The following is a 21,272-nucleotide window of genomic DNA, read 5'->3' on the forward strand; positions in this document are numbered from 1 at the left end:
ACAGGTCAGTGTTAAGTGGTTTAAAGAACAAAACACATTCCTCTGAGAATGGTAAGTTTCAAGGACTGGACTGAAAATGGGTGAAAAAGCCATCAATGTCCAAAGAAAAATTTGAAAGACCATGAGAAAACCTGGAGAACTATTGCTCAAGACCACTTTTAAAATGTTATAAATCTGTTCCCTTTTGCTATTTTCTGCTCCTTGAAAGCAAAACGCTAGCTTTGTTAAAACAATTTCAGGATGCTGACACAAATGGATTTTATTATAGTGTCATTTATTACCTTTTAATCCACCACAGTGCACTTGCTAACCCTAACCCAGACATATGATAGAATACATTTGTTTACAACTGCACTATGCTGTGTTTTTGGATCATTATAGATGCATATCAAATGAGTTATTAGAACATGTATTTTGTGAATTTATTAATATGCATGTATAAATTCATCTGTCAGGAGAACAGCCATGACCATTTAGTAAAGACTTGGCTGTTAATGACTTGATAACAAGAAAGAGTTTATAACAAGCCCATTGTTTTTCCTGTTGTTCTGCTGGCACATCATTTGATGACTGTTTATAATATAAATCACTTTAAGAAGCACAGATAACAGTTATCCACATGTTAATACGCTATAGTATTATAGCGTCAGATGTATGTATGATGTGTCCTACAAATATTTGCTGTAGCTAACACATGAACACATGAGGAAAACACAAACGTAAGAGTAAGGCAGGGTTTTTCCCTTCAGAGAATTTATTGATAAGATCCATGGCAAAACAGCAGACAATCAGGTTTTACAATTTCATCTTAAATTTGAATGAAATGAATGAGTTTTCCTTTAAAAGAATCAACGTGATAAAGTGGCATGAAAACAAAGAAACTTTGGGACAAATGGAACATGGAGAATATCATAGAGGTATATGCTATAGACAGAAAAACTGATACTGAGGAAAGAATCATAAACGATTCAAGGCTACAGACACCCATACCTTCAAATTCAAATTTCCATGTTTCTTTTTACAACTCACAATAAAGCAGCAAGAGTCCTTGGACAAGACGTACGCATGGACTTCACATCCTCTTGTCACTGGAAACATTTATAACTCCACAAGCTGAAAACCACAGTTTGCATCAAAAGGACAGGTCATTCTGCACGTGGCAATGAGTAGATAGTTGTACAGAGGAAGGGGAAGGACAAATCACCAAACTATAGACATATGGCCACAATTTCAACCAGTTTGCTTGCTCAGGGCTGAAGAAAGTAAAGCTGAACAATATGAGAGTTTCTGACAAGCAAGTTTGAAGAATCTTTACATATGTATATATTCAAATACTTCAAATGAGCATATCAGCTTAATTTGATTTCCCTTTGCTTTGATTTCCCATGACCTCAACATAAAAGCAGACAAAATGATGTACATATCCCTCTCCTGCAGTCAGTCAAAGACATGTTTCAGCCAATGTAAATTCGCAAGCTTCAGCAAGACTCTTACCCCAAGAATGGAGTCCAAACCACGAGTGGTACACAAAGCCAGTGGATGCTTTACATACCACAAACTGAACTCACTGTACAACAATCAATATTTGACACTCTATACAGAGAATTGCTAAAAATAAGTTCAATGTGGCTCTCAAGGACGGACTTCAACAGTGTGAGTTCAGTGTCACATGCTTTACATCTGCCTCTGTTTAAAGGGTTCGTATTAACGCGCTGTTGGTTAAAGTGGTTTTACAGGGACAATGGAATACTAGGTCCTTGTAAAGATGCATTAAAGGGATGCTTCTCTTTGTAATTAGATTCCACTGATTTACCACTGAATTTCTACAGCCTATGTTGTATTAATGTAGTAAAAGGGAGCAGCTAGCAGCTTGTGTGACATGTTGGTTACCTATAAGTATCATGTTATTACTGCTGAACACACTATGGTATGAGGTAAATTGCTAAATGGCTGGATTTGTTTATTTCAATGCTTTTCATTAGTTTCTTGTCTTACAGTAAAAGCTCTTGATGAGTATTAAAGGGAAGATGCACTTGTTTTATACACTTATATCTGTGTACAGGTCTTGGGGCTTTTATTTGGTTTCAGTAATAAAGGCCATATACCTCTATATAAAAGATGGACATGGTCACCGGTGACTTCACCCACTGGTTTCCACACTCTGCATTTTAAAACCTCAACATTTGCATTTTGGCTCTAGCTGTGCCACATTTTTAGAGCCAGGAATGACAAGCGGGTGGCGGTTTAGTTCTGAGTTAAGTTATCAGCAATGGTAGCTAACATAATAGGCAAACTGCATTCGTGTCTTGGATGCCACTCTTTGCGCCACACAGCAACTCAATAACTTCCAGAAAAGACATTAACAGCACAAACATGGTAAAGAGGTCCAATTCAGGAAGTGGAATTAGCTAAAGTGATGATTAGCAGGAAGCTATCAACTATAGTACATTTAGCAGCCACCAACTTTAAGCCTTAGTCAGATCCAAATGAGTATCTGTACAGACCAAAATGTTTCCATACCAGGCTACAAACATGGTTAATTCTGAGGTAAAGTTTAACATGGGGGACATTTATGTTTAGAACCAGTGGTCACTCCAGGAAATGTGGTAAATGCGATTTTTGGCTTCTATTTTCAACCGCTAAGGTTTGCATATGTGTCCTCAGGTGATGCCCCTCGAGTCGCCACCTGTTAGGTCTGAAGGCTAAAGATTTAAAAAGAAGAAATACTAGGGGTGCAGAATCAGAGGGAATGAGCTTCTAAAGACTACATTAGCCTCTTTTTTGTCTCTAATAAGACACCTAAATCTTTTATTGTTGAAACTGCTGTTGATTCAGTTCTGATTTGATTCTGTTTTTTCCAGAAGGAAGCTGCACAGGTCATATCGAGCCTTCATATTGAATTGGACACAGTTTCAGGTGTCAGTGTGGTATTCTCTAAATGCTATCCAATTGGCGAAATTTGGCACTGCTTTTTTCCCCCCCATCTGTATCAGTATTAATTAATCTGCTAAAACATTTTGGATGAAAAAAAAAAATCATTTACTCTTACGTTAGAATCACCTGAACCTGCACCTATTTTAGTGCTGCAATAAAACAGCAATAAGATGGAGTCAGCCTGTTATCAGATTGAGACTGAATGGGGTCAAGTTGGCAATTACATGCAATCTGTTTGTGATAATACAGCAAACAACGGCGATAGATTAGTGAAAATGTTAATTCTGTTGCTGTTTACATACACAGACCTTCACCTTAAACAGAAATTCACATTAGCTTCAGAGTTCAGCCAGAACCTCACAGGTTTGAACCAGAAATTCAGAAACAGACAGAGTTGCAGTTGCTGCAGGACAGCAGTTCAACCACAGTAATATCTGGTTGCTAGTTGGCAACCAGCTGAGTCAAGTCCCTTATTGCAACAAAATGCATTACACATGAGTTTCACTCATTGGTCCAGAGTGACTCAGATCGTAATCTTGTAATGTGTTCTCTTCCTGTATTTAAAAAAATAGTTGTCTATTTGCAACCAGTCTGAATTGGACTTTGATTACTTGGAGATGGGTTGCCTCCCATCAGGCAACCTGTGCAGCCGCCCTATGATCGAAAGCATTTATCCAGATGTTGACGATGTTGTGTGCTTAGTCTCTGGGAGACCAGCTGGTGATCAAAGTAACTTGCAGCTGGTCACCGAATGCAAAAAGATTCTATACAATCACTAAATGACCAGTGTGACTAAGCCATAACATCCTGGGTCTTGGTGTAGCTACTCAGTTCATTTGTCTGAGATAACAATAGAAGATCTAAACAACAAGGTGGGACCTTTGTGCTCACATCAGAACAGTGCCTGAGATGACCATACAAGGGGTATCCACTCTAATACACATACAGAACCAAGAGTAGAAAAATTTATCTGAAACTGAGTGTTTAAAGCAGTGTGAAACGTGAGCTGTTGTCAGGGATTTACTCATATATATGTCTCTATACGTCTGTGTATGTGAGTAAATCCCTTTCCAAAAAATTAGAATATCATGGAAAAGTTTATTTAGTTCCATAATTCCATTCAAAACTTTAAACTTTCATAGATTATAGATTCAGGGCCCACAACTTAAACAATTTCAAGTACTTAGTTGTTTTTTTGTACATAATTTGGGCTTCCAGCTCATTAAATCCATGAAAACATGATTTCAAAAAATTAGAATACTATGAAGACATCAGCCCAAATTTACAAACGTACAAATAAACAACTAAGTACTTGAAATCATTTAAGTTGCGGGATCTGAATCTATAATCCTGAAAGTTTAACGTTTTGAATGGAATTATGGAAATAAATAAACTTTTCCATGATATTCTAATTTTTTGGAAAGGGTCTGCATACTCTGACCTCATCTTTAAAACTTGTATGTAGGCAATAGGGACACTAGGGAAAAACAATTAGGTCTACATTAAGGCCTCACGCCCTTAGAGGGACAGGCTTCAAAGGTTATTAGTTTGGAAACTGGGATCAGGCCCTTTCCTTTCATGCGTTACTGTCCACATGCTTTCTGTTCATCAGAGCTTCAGCACTGTCTCATAACAACATCAGTGTTAGCCTCTCTCACTTCTCAAAGCCTTTCAATTGAACAACTCTACAAATAATAATAATAAAAAGAATTACAATAGAGGGTTTTTTTGTGACTAGCGCAGCCAGTTCTATATCTTTGGCAGGGTTTCTGTTATTATGCAGATCCCCTGCTGTTAGCTAGTGATTCAAGATAGCTCTATAATGGAGCCAGCTGTGTTTATGCTAATTTATGATGATGTTGCAAAGCAGTACATCACAAAAAGCCTTCATTTGCTATGATACACACATAAACAGCTCCAAAGGTGAGCGTATTAATACCTAGGGCCACGGTCTGAGAGAAAAAAAAGTTTGCAATTTTGACTGTTTTAAGGTGACATTTACTTTGCTCCAATGTAATATTCTTTACCTGGACAGAGTCTTTCTTCAGTGATCAGGCAGTCATTAAACTGGGTCAGCTCTTCCTTCAAGAGTTATTCACAAACATGAATACTGCAACTGCAAACCCCTTAAAATATACAAATTCTTGAATTCAGTGATAGTACTTGTGAAGTAGCTAATATACAATCTAAAAAATCTGTCAGATAAAAATGATTAGTTATATATATGTATATATATATATATATGTACTGTACGTCTAAAAATACAGTTTATTAAAGCTTTGCAGGGATTATAAGTGACACATGGAGAGAAAGCACAAGCCAGGTGAGAGCTACATACTGTATAAGGATATTGTGTTGTAACCCAGTGTACAGCATAGCAGCGACCTATATACAAGCACAGCACTGTAAGCGTGTGATGCACTCTAGTGTACAGCGCCGCGGTGTGAAGCATGACCTGGATTATGAGGAAAAAGGCTACTAAATATTTCAGCACTTGGCTTTGGGATGCATGGCAATGAGGTTAACACTTCTATCCACTGCAGGGGACAAAGGGATAAGATGAGCCAGTAGGTAAGGTCGCCTTCCACCTATATCTGAGCACCTATATGTGTATAGCACAGCAATATAGGAATTTAGAATTTTTTCTATATCATTTTAACTTTTGAAAGTAACTTTTTGTGCTGTTATAAATGTGGATACTAACATCTGCCATAGTATTTGCCCACTGATAAATTGGGTAGGCTTTAGTCATGTGACCTTAAATTTAGTTTTTCATGCGAGAACAAGGTAGATGAAGTAGCTAGAAGATCCTTTCCCAAAATAATTGTCTGTCAAAGCTTTCCAGGTACAGCAGCAAAGCTTAATTTAACTTAATTTATTATAGTTTTGAGGTTTTCTTACATTAGATTAAGTTTACTCTACTTCATCCTGCATACTAAGAGTTATGCATTTAGCTATTACTTCTGAAATAACAATCATAAAGATGCAGGTAATGGATCAAATCCTCAGTTTAGTAGAGTTTTGATCATTATTTCAGTTATGCTGTGTTTAGAGTTTGATTGGTTTAGATATGTGTTAATTAAACCAGTGATTCTATAACTATCTGTATGGGGCACAGGAATATTTTATCTTAAACAGAGTTGGTTTTTATTATATTTTTGACTATATTGGTGTTTTATGTTAAATGTTGTTAACTTTTAATGCAAAAGTTGAGATTGTACAGTCGAGGCCAACAGATCTGGGTTTGTTTTCCTTTGCTTCATTTTTTATTTAGTTTATTTTTCATGTTTCTTTGATACAGTGAAGAACCATTATAAAGGTTTAATATGTTTCAAAAACTTAATAAATTTGTTGTGCCACCTCCAAAACTTTTTGTCATGACAGTGAAAATGAAAAACAATGAAAATACCCTCAAAGCAACAAAGCTTTCATCCAATTTAAGCTTTTCCTTAAGAGGGACAGCGAAGTATCTTCATCTTTTAGCACTATAGACAAAAAAGCTGTAATGTCTATTTAATAACCAGGAGTTGAGATCAAATTCTAAATAATTACACGTAGGGTTAGAAGAATGGTTTGTTACTATTTTCTCAGATGGATCATCATCTGTTTTAAGCTCAACTTCCCACATTTTGAGATGAAATATCTTGTTGTTTAGTTGAGTTAGCTACGTCTGATAAGTTTTCAGGCGAGATATAATTTCCTGAAGTTATTACTCCTCTTAGCTAAAGGTTGACTAAAGTAAAAGCTGGCTCATCGTCACCCGCTCTCCCTTGCATAGCCTTGGAAACAGGACCTTTTTCTTCCAGAGTCACTCATTGCTCTAGCTATTATCAGGGTGGTTTTTTAGCTTACTAATTTCACCTTCATCAAATTTCACATCACATTTCTTCTTCTAAAACAGAGTGCATCTGTTCATTTTCTTAAGCAGCAACTGGATTCAACAAAGGATATCTTCCGATCCATCAGGCTGGCCTTTGACCCACGTGGGCCTTTTACACAGTTCCACTTGTAGTTTTTGGCAAAAACATTTCCTTATAAAGGCCCTGATTACTTTGTCTTTTAACCAGGAATGGGACGTGTTACAGGCACATGTAGGTATTACTGGGATTACAAGGAGGAAGGACCTGAATATAGATTAACATTCTATACATGAAAGCCTCGTGTGATATAATTTATCAGTCTATACTATGCAATAGCATCTGTGGTCTATTAGTACTTTAAACAACAGACAGCTAAGGTAAAACACACTTCCTGCTGGGGATTGGCTTGAGTTTCAGTCTGAGTTCAGCAGCCACTTCATCAGCGTCTGAAGCTGTGATTCAGATCAGGGGAGGGACATCGAGTGGCACATTTATGCAGCACTGCAGCATTTTTAGCCACAGAATTCTCTCGCCTCCTTCCATGTAGAAGTAGACACAGGAAGTTAAACATAAACCGAGCAGTGGGGACCGATCAGGTAAAGTGTTCTGATTGGTCGGTAAACTCGTCTTCCTCGACTCTCATTGGCTCCACTGCTCCAGATGAGTGTTGCGACTGGCTCGAACAGCTCTGCGTGTCATCCTCGTACTCTGCCATCACTGCCCTTGTCCTCCTCTTTGGGCGCTCCTCTCTCCTCTGCACCACCCTCTCCTTCTTCTCCTCCTCATCCCCTCCCCTCTCTCTCCTCCTCGCCCCTCCTTTCCTGTGCTCCCCTACTGTCCACATGCTCTCCTCCTCATCCTCCTTCCCTTGTACCTCCCTGTCAAAGTCCAGCAGCTCTTCCATCATCTCCTGTATCTCCATCTCTCCATCCAGCTCTTCCTCTACTTCTGAACGGAGCTCGCCCATGCTCTCAGTCCGGTTGGTGTCGTCTGTTTCCTCCTCTTCCCCAAAACCCCGTAGCCTTTCAGGGGGGTCGCTGGCCTGGCTCTCTCCAAATTCCTGGATGGTGGGCAGGTTGCCTTGCTTGGGACAGCGCTTCCTCAGGCTGACCAGGAAGGGCTGCGGCAGGGAGAAAATATCCACATTGTTGCCCAGGTCAATCCATGTCACGCTTGGGAAACTGCCCGGATCCTGAGGAAAAAAATATTCCCATGTTGCAGTATAAGCACTATGTTCAATAGGTATTTTCAACATAAATGCAACAAATCAAGCTAAAATCCTCAAACTGGTCAGTCTGTTAGTATAAATTTCAAAGAAAGAAAAAAATAAAAACTAACACCAGATTAGATCACAGAAAATATTTTTTGATTTGTCACTTTCTCTCAGATATTATTTACCCATGTTTTGAAGAAAGAAAAACCAAGCTGCTCTAGCTAAGTGATAAAAAGCCTTAGTTGTTAAGGTGGAAACCTGGAATCATTCAGGAACTACTGGGAGACTGATTTCAGCACTGAACACTAGTGAAAAACACTTTGCAAAAAGGATTATTAGTGACTTGAATTTTATATTGTAGGGCTATCAAGGCTCAAAACTAAATTTATTTTGGTTTAAGCAACAGTTTCCCCTTTTCTGGAGTTTCCTTTGTCAAATATAAGTATATAGTACGCAGCTTCAGACACTCCTAACATCTGAGGGATCTGAGTATATAAAATAGTAAAAGCACTGTATGAAAACATTGATATCTGACTTTCTGACCTTCAGGGCGTCTGTCAGCTCCTTCAGAATCGTTCTGGTCAGCCTGTTTCCATTCAGTGCCAGAGTCTCCAGGTGTGGGAGAGAGGCCAGTGTGGGGAGCAGCAGGAGGAAGGCCTCGTCTGTGAGCTCAGTGAAGCCCAGCTCCAGGCTGATCAGAGTAGATGTGTAGCGCTGCAGGTGCGCACACAGACGCTCCATGTCCCGAGCTGTGAGAGGGATGCCGGAAAGATCCAATGCCCCGCTGGATGGAGGGGCTGACAGCACTGCCTTCAGACTGGAGACAGACAGAAAATGATGCTCTGTGTCAGTTATGAACTCCAAAAACGTTGGATGCTTTGCAAAATGTAAACAATGAAATGATTAATTAATGATTTGCAAATCTCATGAGTCCATATTTTATTCACAATAGGGCACAGAAAACATTTAGAATGTTTACACTGAAACATTTACAAATAATTGCATTTTGAGGTAAATTTCACACAGCGTCTCTAAATAGGGGTCGTGTCTGAGTACTCTTACTCTGTAAATAATTCACTTTCTGACCATTTATTCACAAATAATTGTTATTGTGTAGCATTATATCAGCCAACTCCATTAGTCATAGAAATGCTGCAGCTTCACAATTTTTACAACAACAGAATGGCAACGTGTGAATAAAAAAAAAAGGCAAAAGTGGATAAACCTTTCTTTCCTCATTTCTAAACTCAGTGACTCACATCGTCTGTGGCTGTGCAAGTACTGCCTGAGATTCCACTTTTTCCACTTATAATCTCTTTCTGCCTGATTTAAAGTCTGTTCAGCTCACTGTGTGGAACTTATTGGATTTAAATGTAAAGTAACATAAGGCCAGAACTATCAGTGACACTAATAAGTCCTTGTGCAGTCCCTGACAGAGAAAATTGTATTTAATATTCAGTCATGATAAGTCGTATCACGGCTACTTAATAAGATCCAACCATCCAAAGATCTCTGCCAACCACCATCCAACTCACACTTGTCTGTCTCAGACGTCTGAAATAAGCTTCAAAACTAGAAAACAATATGGCCACACTGCATAAGGTCAAGTACGCATTGTACATTGGAAGCTAATGGAAACTACAGAAAGAGCAGGCTGGGGTTAAAGGGATATTTGGGGGCACACAAGCAGAGAGACAGACACACTGAAGGGATTTAACGCTTAAGAAACTGAAGTGCGCTGAATTAAAAAAATTGCAATTGAGCAGCAAATCACCCAAAGCTTTATACTCTCCAACCGCACGGATGTAGCTAAAAATAAACCCAGCGGGTTGCCTGGTCGAGAATTACATAATGAACGGAGCACAAAGAATTCATCTGGGGTCGGGTGAAAAGGAAAGAAGAATACTAATCAGAAGTTTCATTTTGCCATCTTGCAAGTGAAAACAAGCCGTCAGCCAGCACCAATTATCGCTCGCAAATAACACACACATTGTTGTGACGTTCTGGGACACACACAAAGGAGGATATTTAATTGAGGATTAACCCACTGGAGGTAAATCTGCTTCTACCAGCCACTATGGTGGCACTGCCAAAACTTTGTGCCACGAGCGTTTACATCGATGAAACATGAGACCTTCAGCTCTGAGCAGCACAAAGCCTGCCAAAGGTTTTCTGAGAAACAAGTAGCTGTGAGATTTAATTGTTATCATCAACAGCTGAGTATGCTTATCTACTCACATACCAGAGGGACACGAGAGGCATCAAAGGCAGAGCAGCCTAAAGCAAAGCAGTGGGTCAAATTTAGACCTCCAAAAATGTTTTCCTCACTATCCCATACATTCCAGAAAGTCTTCTGTCGCCAGCATGTATTTTTAGTTTGATTTGTGTGGGGGAGGGGAACCTGCTGTCTGTCTCTGGTATTGGAGTGATGTGTTCATCCGTCTTTGTCACAGTGATGGTGGGGTCAGCAGAACCAGCATCCTATCGCTGGGGTTTTTTTCTGGGGGTCTTGCTCTAAAAAGGTCATATCTGTCACATATACAACCCGAGGCCAATGAAGGCCATACACATATAGCAAGAAACAGTTCTTTTAATTAGCATCAGGATGCTATGCCATGATTTTCCATGTTGTCCCTTTATGTCAGGGGTGTCCCACTAAAGACTCCAATCTGACCCACTGAGCAAGTTTGGAAAATGTAAAGACTTTTAACAATTTACTCATAAGTTTTACATCACAATAAAGACTGTAAAAAAGTAATAGATAAACAATAAATGACATTCCTGTTTTTTTACTCTGTGGGTTCAAGTAAAAAAAATGGGGAAAAAAAGAAGAAGAAATACTCTGTCATTAAAATACATTTTCCAATTTATAATTACAGGACATTCATATCTGCATTTTACACATTTATTTCTTACACTTTAAGCTCTAAGAGCTCTAAATCACAGCTATTAAATGTGTAGTTAGACTTCTTTTCACTGACAGAAAGGGGAGTTTCACTTATCCAGCCCACTTATGGCCAAAGTATGCGGCCCATGAAGTAAAATGAGTTTGACATCCTTGCTTTTGTACAGTGTTAGTATAGTGTATTTAAGTGCCTCTTGATGGGTTGTGCTTCTCCCGTTTAGTTTTGTTTCCTTCTTTTGAATATCCACCTTCTGCCTCCATGTCTCTGATGTGAGGTCTATTTCTGTTTAGCTGTCCAAGAGATGTTCCAGTGACTGTGAGAGTTTTTGTCTATCTGTCATGGCCCAGAGTCTGACTCCGTGTTTATGTTTAAATTTATTAATATTCTGTGGTTTTGTTTATTTTGAGTTGTTTGCGATTATCCCTAGTATTTTGTGTCCTGTTCCACATTTCAAGTTCCTTTGTTCTGTCTCCCCAGTCTGTGTTAAGTTTGCGTGTTCAGAGTTTTGTCTGTGTTTCCTGTTTTATTTTGAAGGTCTGTTTCTCTTGTCAATGTTTCCAGTTTTGCTTCCCCTTGTCTCATTATGTCCAATTAATCCCAGCTGTGTCTCTCTCCTATCTCCCATTCCCTGATTGCCCTGTGTGTATTTAAGCCCTGTGTTTTCTTGTGCTGGTTTGTCTATGTAACTCCCTGTGTTTTCCTGTATGGTTTCCCTGAGTCTCCCTGCAGTGCCATTTCAGGTCAGTTGCTATTAGTTTTCTCCAGTTTAGGTTATCCTCAGGTTCTGTTTAGTTCACCTCCCTAATAACACTCACTGACATCTGAAAGCTGCCTGCACCTTGGGTCATTCATTAAATTCCACATGGCTTGCCCTGCTAGCTGTGACACCATCATGTGTAAGAGGTAATCTTGGGACACTGGGCATATTATAAAATGACTGGGAATCTTAACGATGACCTGTGCGAAGTATTAAAAAACCAAACAAAAGCCAATAATTTCCAAATAAGTTAGCCAAGTAGTAAGTCTGTCTCCAACCAATGGCAGTCTGCAGAGTTTTTCCTGTTAAAAAGGAGTTTTTCTGTCCCACTGTTGCCAAGTGCTTTTTTTGAAATGTGTTGTCGACTTAAAATTCAAAATAAGCACCAAAACTACAGTAAGGTTTTGTTTCCTCGTGTCTTTGTATATTCAGTCGAAACTGTTTGAATGAACTGCAAGTCTAATTTCTTTTTAAAGTTACATTATACAGCCTACGTTTTAGTCCTGACCTTCTTGGATATTGGTATTAGGGGACTGAAAATATTTTCAGCCCTGATTCATACAGTTAAAACTAAAAAACCCTTTATGTTCTAAAGATGCTGAATGTCTAAAGCAGCTTATATTTAAGTTTAACAAGCCAGAACTTGAGAATTTGGGGGGGGTTTTTTTGTTAAAAATTTATACTATCACTTCTCCAGCCTTGCACAGGTCTACAGGCTTAACCTTTGTCACTTGGAATATTCTCACCTCACAAGGAATGTGGAGCAAAGACCGTAAGATCCTTGTAAAGGGAACTAGAATCAATCAGATCCTTCAGGTGGATGCTGGCGTGAGTGACACGCTGAAAGCAGCAGCAAGAAGCAGCACCGCATTCAAGTGAGCGAAGTGGAAGCGGCTATGCAGCAAAACAAGCAGATCACTGATAGTTCACATACACCGACATGATTGAACACTGGATACAGTGGGGCAAAAAAGTATTTAGTCAGCCACCGATTGTGCAAGTTCCCCCACTTAAAATGATGACAGAGGTCAGTAATTTGCACCAGAGGTACACTTCAACTGTGAGAGACAGAATGTGAACAAAAAAATCCATGAATTCACATGGTAGGATTTGTAAAGAATTTATTCGTAAATCAGGGTGGAAAATAAGTATTTGGTCAATAACAAAAATACAACTCAATACTTTGTAACATAACCTTTGTTGGCAATAACAGAGGTCAAACGTTTACTATAGGTCTTTACCAGGTTTGCACACACAGTAGCTGGTATTTTGGCCCATTCCTCCATGCAGATCTTCTCAAGAGCAGTGATGTTTTGGGGCTGTCGCCGAGCAACACGGACTTTCAACTCCCGCCACAGATTTTCTATGGGGTTGAGGTCTGGAGACTGGCTAGGCCACTCCAGGACTCCAGGACTCCAGAGTCCTGTCCCCTTGGCAGAAAAACAGCCCCATAGCATGATGTTTCCACCCCCATGCTTCACAGTAGGTATGGTGTTCTTGGGATGCAACTCAGTATTCTTCTTCCTCCAAACACGACGAGTTGAGTTTATACCAAAAAGTTCTACTTCGGTTTCATCTGACCACATGACATTCTCCCAATCCTCTGCTGTATCATCCATGTGCTCTCTGGCAAACTTCAGACGGGCCTGGACATGCACTGGCTTCAGCAGCGGAACACGTCTGGCACTGCAGGATTTGATTCCCTGCCGTTGTAGTGTGTTACTGATGGTGACCTTTGTTACTTTGGTCCCAGCTCTCTGCAGGTCATTCACCAGGTCCCCCCGTGTGGTTCTGGGATCTTTGCTCACCTTTCTCATGATCATTTTGACCCCACGGGATGAGATCTTGCGTGGAGCCCCAGATCGAGGGAGATTATCAGTGGTCTTGTATGTCTTCCATTTTCTGATGATTGCTCCCACAGTTGATTTTTTCACACCAAGCTGCTTGCCTATTGTAGATTCACTCTTCCCAGTCTGGTGCAGGTCTACAATTCTTTTCCTGGTGTCCTTCGAAAGCTCTTTGGTCTTGGCCATGGCGGAGTTTGGAGTCTGACTGGTTGAGGCTGTGGACAGGTGTCTTTTATACAGATGATGAGGTCAAACAGGTGCCATTCATACAGGTAACGAGTGGGGGACAGAAAAGCTTCTTACAGAAGACGTTACAGGTCTGTAAGAGCCAGGGATTTTCCTTGTTTGAGGTGACCAAATACTTATTTTCCACCCTGATTTACGAATAAATTCTTTACAAATCCTACCATGTGAATTCATGGATTTTTTTTTCACATTCTGTCTCTCACAGTTGAAGTGTACCTCTGGTGCAAATTACTGACCTCTGTCATCATTTTAAGTGGGGGAACTTGCACAATCGGTGGCTGACTAAATACTTTTTTGCCCCACTGTATGTGTTGCGGTGAGACCAGTATGTCATGTGCGCAGAGCTGCCCGCAAAATCCTTTCATCAAGCATCCATTAAATTACAACTTTACAGACTTTGGCCAAATTCCAATGAAAATGCAAACAGACTTGCAGCACGCTGTGTTCTCCAATCGACAGTGTGCAGCTGCAATTTTAGCCTCTGGCCTCAATGTGACAGACGGCATGTTAACAGCCTGGATAGCTCTCGTCTGGTTTCTGCCCCTTTCACATCCTTTATCTCTATTTGTAATGGATATGCCTTTCTGGGATGGGATTTGATGAATTCCCTGAAGTATGCAGCCTGACATCTTAAGGGATCTTAGCATGTCAGTGCAATTTCTTTCCTCAGTTACTCGGGTCAAATGTGAACAAAAGAAAATTGTAGGATTGTACAACACTTTAGCGATGTAGCAAACTAAATGTAGAAAAAGGTTGTTTTAGCAGCAGCTAAATCCTGACACAGAAGCCCAGCCACTGGAGTCTGTTTAAATCAAGCCACCATATTCTGGTATGCGTATTAATAATAAGTTATATAATCATCAATCAAATGTGAATTAGTGATATTAAAGATTCAATAATGTTGGCGACATCACAGTGAGGTGCAAAGTTTCACTCAGATTTCCACTTGCACAGAAACCGCTCATTATACTGATACCGACTGCTGGCATCAGTGGAGAGCTGGAGCGAAATAGATTCCCTGAGATGTTCCCTAAGGATCAATTTTTTTGATCTGATGACACATGACCCCCGAGGCTGCTGTCTGATGAATTTCAAATATCAGAATCTTTTACTGCTAAACCAGGATCAAAACTGAAACCGGCCTTAAAACTGTCAAAGTTTGTTTTTTTTATACAGTGCTCCATCTGCTGCAGCTCCAACGGCAAATGCAGGTCCATGTCATAGTCCAGCACTGGTTTCATGGTGTTTCAGACTCCGTAACACTCTGGGTCTAGGAGGAACTGAGCAGAGGTTTCTCCGCTCTTGGGTGGAGGGCTAGTGTTTCCGCCCCTCAGCCTGACCACCTGCATCTCATCACCGGCCAGCTTCAGCACCCAGTCTCTGCCAGGCTGCTTCTTCAGTGTTTCTCTATGTAATTTCGGTCTCTGAATGAGTGTGCAGGAACCAGATCTCAAAGGGTCCTTCAGACTGGATCGATTGTTGTCACTGGCTAGCAATGACTTTTAATTAGTCAAAATAAGAGTCAAGTAAATCACTTGAGTATGGTGGTGGTCTTTCTGATGGGAAAAAAAATGGTAATGCATATGACCAAATGTGGTTTGTACAGCAGTTAATATAACTGGAAGCTTGGCCATTTAAAAAACAAACACAAAAAAAAAAGTCTTTGGAAAGCGGTTAATGGAAAGGCCTAGGATTGCAGTAGCCTGTATAATGGTGCACGCAAGTACAAATAATTGTATTATCTCACACCGTTTGTTGACAGTGAGAGAAAAATAGTCCACCTCTAGCTACTTACATATGTACTTTATAATTCCTTACAGGAAACAAACTTAGAAATAATGCAAATAGGGTGGGGAAAAAAAACACCGCCAGGCTATTGTGGCCACCCCTCACAATCTGGGTATCAGACTTCCTCCCACATTGGCCCTAGAGGTTTGTGCAGCAACCCAGCTCAACGCAGCAGCCCATTTCCTCCTTTCTAAGTGAAAGTGTGCTAATTAGTTAACACAGCTGGTGCAGCGATGACCTCAGCTCTCCATTACATGTGGTTTGAAACCGCTGATCTAATTGATAGAGCTCATAATCTCCTCCCATGCTCACTGCTCCACCCCAGCCCAGCTCTGTCTGTGCTGAATGTTTTTCTGCCCTGAACAGGAAACAGACAAACACACACAATTGTAGAAAACATTTATACACTTATCAGCCTGAGGGCTATCTTCAATCATAGCCCTCCGTCTGATGTGTCATCAGCTTGGACAAATGTTTCTGGACTACTTTCCCATGGTTTGCCGCCCTTCCCGGTTTAAAATAATAAATAGAACAGGCAAGCCTTGCAGTGTACCCAAAACAGATAAGATGCTGAGAGAGCTCATGATACATTTGGCTTCAGATCAGAATCCCACGCTTTAGAGAAAAAGACACACCCCCCGATCAAGCTGAGATCCCCTCTCCCCCAGATGAAAAACAAACAGGAAGATGGTAGGGTAGGTCATTTGAGGCATATAGACCAGAAATGCAGACTTTTGACAGTACTGCTTTGGAAGTATTACATTAGAGGGTCACAGCTACTGTTTTGTTTTGTTCATCAGAACACCAGTGGAGCACATTACAAAGACCTATATTAACAAATGTAATTTAAATAATTTAATCTCAAGGTGCTTGCTGATAAAACACCAACAAGGTCATGTTCCTCTATGAACAGAGAGCTGGTGAGTGTGGGAAAGAAGAACTCCTTGTTCACAAGAAGACTCCACCAGCAGAGCCCGGATTAGGCAGGGGTAGCCACCCACATGACTGGTTGGGAATGCGGAAAAAGAGAGCAAAGAAGTGCACAGAAAGTAAAAAGAGCCAAAGTTGGACTAGGAAAACACACCTACAGTCTGCTTTGGAAATCTCATTGTGTTTTTCTTTTTCCTTTCTTTCAAAAAGAGTGTACAAAATCTGAATAAAAGTAAAAAAGTAGTTAATAACACTTTTATGGCCCTCATCAACACTAACAATAAAAGATTACTGTCAGTAATAGAATTATTTGGCTTGAACTTACAATATGATCCTTTAAATATCCTTACTGTAAACACAGTTAGCCAAAAGGTTCTTTCAGCAGCTCCTTTACTCAAAAGGGGTCACCACAGCTGGAAGCACCACGTCTTAATTTGAAGGTTTTTTTTTTTTTTAAACAGTCACCCTTCCTGATGCAACTTCTAAGCTTTTTGTCTTTTTTTTTGCACCAGTGATCCTTCCCTTGTTGGGCAAATGTGCAAACCCCTACACTAAGTTTAAATTTCACTCACAATCATAATATGAAACAATAACATGAAGTCTGACACTGCGGTGGTTCAATAGCTAACACTGTTGCCTAGCAGCAAGAAGCTTTGTATTTAACCTTCCTCTGGTGTGTCCAAACACCTGCATGTTAGATTAGCTGGTGGTATGGTACATGGACTGCAGGTCAGAGTCAAGAGTACAGTCACATTACTGAAGTGCATCATTAAGCCCCCCCCCCCTCCCCCCCCCATCACTCCAATTGCAGACACCAGCCTTTTCCTCCTTTTCTTAGACTCAGGGCAGCCTGGTCACTACAACGTCCAGACATGTTTTAAAATGTAGTTAATATCTCTGCAGCACATCACATAGATGTTTCTGATATAAATGACAACTTCATGTCAGTTGTTTCTTCACATTATGTTGATAGCTTTAGTTAATTTTAAAAGCTTTAAACTATTTTCCTTTGCAGTACCTTTAATTCTTCTTATAGCTCTGTGGGGTGCTATTTGCCTTGAACACTGTCATTCTTGAGTATGAGCTGGATGTGACCCGGTATGGCCTAACTGAATATGAATATTATAATATGTTATAATCTAATCTATTACCCATGATCATATTTGGAGTTCCCAACGTTACCATGCTGATAGAGGTTACACAGGTCATCGGACTAATTATAACACTGTATGCTACTCCTCCACCTTTCCCCTGATGTGTAGTCTGTATGGAAGAAAACCCAAAACAGGGGGCTCATCATTGCCTGAATTTCATATCGCATCTCAGAAAGTGCCAGTTTTGTCTCGGCGCATCTTCAGTACGTCACTGTGGGGCTGCGTTTCACCTCCATCCCTGCACCATCCTCTTCAATTCTGTCTCATTCTGACTGCATCTCTCGATACGATCTGTCCAGCTACATATATATCTCCGTAAACCCACATCACACACACACAGTCTTCTCTGCATTATCACTTCCGCTGAAAGATCTGAAACCACCCGCTTCTTTCCCAAAAAAGATTCACAAGGTGAAACTAGGTAAAGCTGTGGCATCCTCTTCAGACAGGAAATGTATATAAACCCAGCAGGGGAGGCTGGGATGTATACTATATTAGACAATGTTCTTAATACAGATTCAAATCCTGACCTTTTTTTCTGCTCTACCTGCCTGTGTGTCTGTCCGCATCACAGATCATTTATCACCCAGTCAGCTGGTGTGTGTGCTCTGTGCTGTGACAGAGAAGGTGACGATCACAAACCCTCTTCTTTGGCTCCTGTAGAGTGAGGCATAGAAGTTCTGCGTTCTGCTGTTACCTCACAATCGAGCAGAGAGAACTTTTGTGATTTGTTCGTGTGAGACATTTCAAGAGTCGTTACTGACTCCTCTCCAGATGCCTAGATCTCTAGTTGTATCCAATCATTCTCCATCAGGAGCTGCATTTATGCAGAGTCACTTTCCAAGTAATCACTACAGCATTTGATTAGGATGATTTCAGCCAGAGAGAAGTGAGCTGGGGAAGTATGTATTATTAGACAAAACACTAAAACCACCTACCTGATGCTGTGCAGGTCTGCCAAAACAGCTCTGAGCTGCCGCAGGACCCATGGGAGTTTTGCTTTGCAGTGATGTTAAGGTGGGCGCTAGGTGTCAAATCAAAGCCTTCAGTTTTCCAGCAGACCGCTGTGTTTCAGCATGATGATGGGTGTTATTCACATGTCACTGGTGTTAATATTGTGGCCGATCATCAATTTCTCATGAAACAGTGTGATGTCTGTTTTTCCATCTTGTTCAGGTGACGCACACGCGTATCTCCCTGGTGTATGTGTTCAAGTAGCTGAATCACAAACACCCGGTGACACATGTAAAGCTCTCAGCTTCCTTGGATTCTTTCACCGATATTCAATGTTATATTTACATTTATGTTTTTATGAAGTGAAGTGTCTTTTTTTAAGTATGGACCATTTATGAATTAACACAGCAACTAGTAGCTGGAAAAACAGAACCGATATTTTTCACAAGTGTTTGGTCAGTGCTGTTGACCCATCCATCCACCCCAACATCTCTGTTGCTTCGACTTATCAATGTGGTCCTGACATTTATTCCATTCGAAGGCCCTGACACCATGAAACATATAGCTTTAGACTGTAATAAGGCACTTTATGGGGTATTTGCATTTTGAAAATTACTTTGAAAGCTGACTTGCAGCATAATCAGAAACTATTTGGAATTTTCTGCTTCATTTTCTTTCATATGTGAATCTGGACGTAATCAGCATGTTGAAATGTGCAAAATGTGCAAATGTTCTCAGTTAAACAGCTGTTCTGTCTACAAAAATCACAAAACCATACCCATTCAATTTTTCAAAAGCAGCAGATTTTTTAAACTTTAAATTTGTTTTGTGAGCAGCAAAACCACAAGATTTATATTTACTCAACTGAGACCTAACTCAACTATAAATTCACTGTAATTTACTGAAGCACATTTGCTATTTGCTCCACTATGTTTTGGAGTCTAATGATGAATTTAAAGCCTCAGTTCTTAATTATTTTTTAGATGTAATAAAATAAATTCACTATTTACTTATGCTAAATAAATAATTATGATCCAGTCCAATAGGACATCTAATTGAGAAGTTTGGGAAATAGACTGGCAACCAGTCCAGGGTGTTTGCTGCTTCCCACCCACTGTCTGCAAGGATAGCCACTAGCTACAGTGTGATCTGAGGAAAAGTAGCTTTGAAAATTAGCCAATTATAAACTAAATAAGATTAATTGCCTATCGACACCTGTTGGTCAAAGGTCCTATATGCGTTAGAAAATTGCCCTTTGTCTCCAGAGGATAGGTCAGCAGAATGGGCAGTAGGCTTGACAGCCAATTTTTCCACATAGCAACTAAACAACAAGCAACTAAAGGGCACCAACAACTGCAAATACATACATGTATGTTTTTGTGGCCTCTCATGGCCAACTGCTGATTACTGCATCTTTAAGTGCCAGATACTCTGAGCTCTAATCAATTTTCACTCTTATAGAAAAAAAAAGTTTGATATATTCAAAGATCGGAGATATTTTTTTTTTTGCCTAATAATGTCCAGAACAAACAGTGACTGCAGCAGATAGTTTCGATTCAGTGATACACTGAGATCAACTGACAGCAGCTCTGTACAAAGTGTCTTTATCTGTGCCGGGCAGTGGTGGGGCTCTGTGGGTAATACCATTATTCACACGGCTACAAGAGTTCATTGGTCCACTGCGAATAAATATGAGTCACAAACAGATGACAGTGTTGTATCGTGGAGGAGGACAGGGCTGCAGAGGAAAAAAAGCAAAGCCTTAGTCCCGCTTTATCTGGTTCCAGTGTACTTAAGTATGCATATTCAGCCATGCCAATGCGTTTATAGTGTGACTGCTGAGGCTTTATGTCACTGTTCAGCTGTCGGCTTTACTTCACAGACACAAACAGCAAAGGTTACATTTGAATTTCCTGGCGTCACCACAATGCTTTATCTGACTGGGCTGATCATGTTTCCACCAGTATGTGCTTTGCAGACGAGAATGGACAGACCCTTTGGCACTTTTCTTTTCTGAAGCAACAAGAAGGCGTTTTGGTTCATGACGCCATCTGGCCGCACAAATTCACTGTTTCTTCTGAGCCTTTTGAGAGCACATCATTAAAATTAGCCTGAATCACCTTTTCTCCTGGATCTCCTGCTCTCGCTGCATTGCCATTGGTTGTGTGCTCATCTCCTATATTTTTAGAAATGGGTGCTTCATTGTTTCCTCTTTTCTTTTCTGTGTGCTATTAGCAGACATTGTAAAAGGCAGATCAGTCTCTGGGTGACCGTGCTGTACAATTTCAGAACCACAGAGGGCAGAGAGAATGATTCATAGGGCGAGTTGGGGGGGGGATTAGGATTAAAGCGGAGAAAGGAAATAAATCCAAGTGCTTTTGAAGTGCTGAGATTAATTCTGAAACTTCATTATCTCCCGATTGTACTTTATAGCTGGCATTAATATTTCAGTGCTATTCTGATTAACAAATGGACGTTCAGATTCAAAAAAGTCATTTTTAAGGCTTTTTTTTTATACCCAAAGCAATCCAGCATACATGCACTAAAGTTTTAATAATCCAAATTTGCAATTACCTACTTCTTACAATTAAGACAAAAGGGTTTAGGGGTACTTCCACCTGGTCATTACATTAGTGTGGATATTAAGGCCTTTATTAAGCGGTTACTTTACCTGATTCACTCA

General features: G+C 40.2%; 1 protein-coding gene across 1 annotated transcript in view; it reads right to left on the bottom strand.

Annotated features, from left to right (window-relative positions):
- Positions 1-720: 720 nt before the first annotated feature.
- The window catches only part of lrrc75a (leucine rich repeat containing 75A), a 69,537-nt gene continuing 48,985 nt past the window's right edge, over positions 721-21,272 (bottom strand). Inside the window, exons 4-5 of the mRNA XM_085184771.1 lie at positions 8,551-8,824; positions 721-7,986 (exon numbers count right to left, since the gene is read on the bottom strand). Of these exons, the coding sequence (XP_085040897.1) occupies positions 7,387-7,986; positions 8,551-8,824 (874 nt within the window). The 3' untranslated portion in view covers positions 721-7,386. The remainder of the gene's footprint in view (positions 7,987-8,550; positions 8,825-21,272) is intronic.

Source organism: Neolamprologus multifasciatus, chromosome 14 (assembly GCF_963576455.1).
Source record: "Neolamprologus multifasciatus chromosome 14, fNeoMul1.2, whole genome shotgun sequence".
In the NCBI taxonomy this organism is placed as follows: Eukaryota; Metazoa; Chordata; class Actinopteri; order Cichliformes; family Cichlidae; genus Neolamprologus; species Neolamprologus multifasciatus.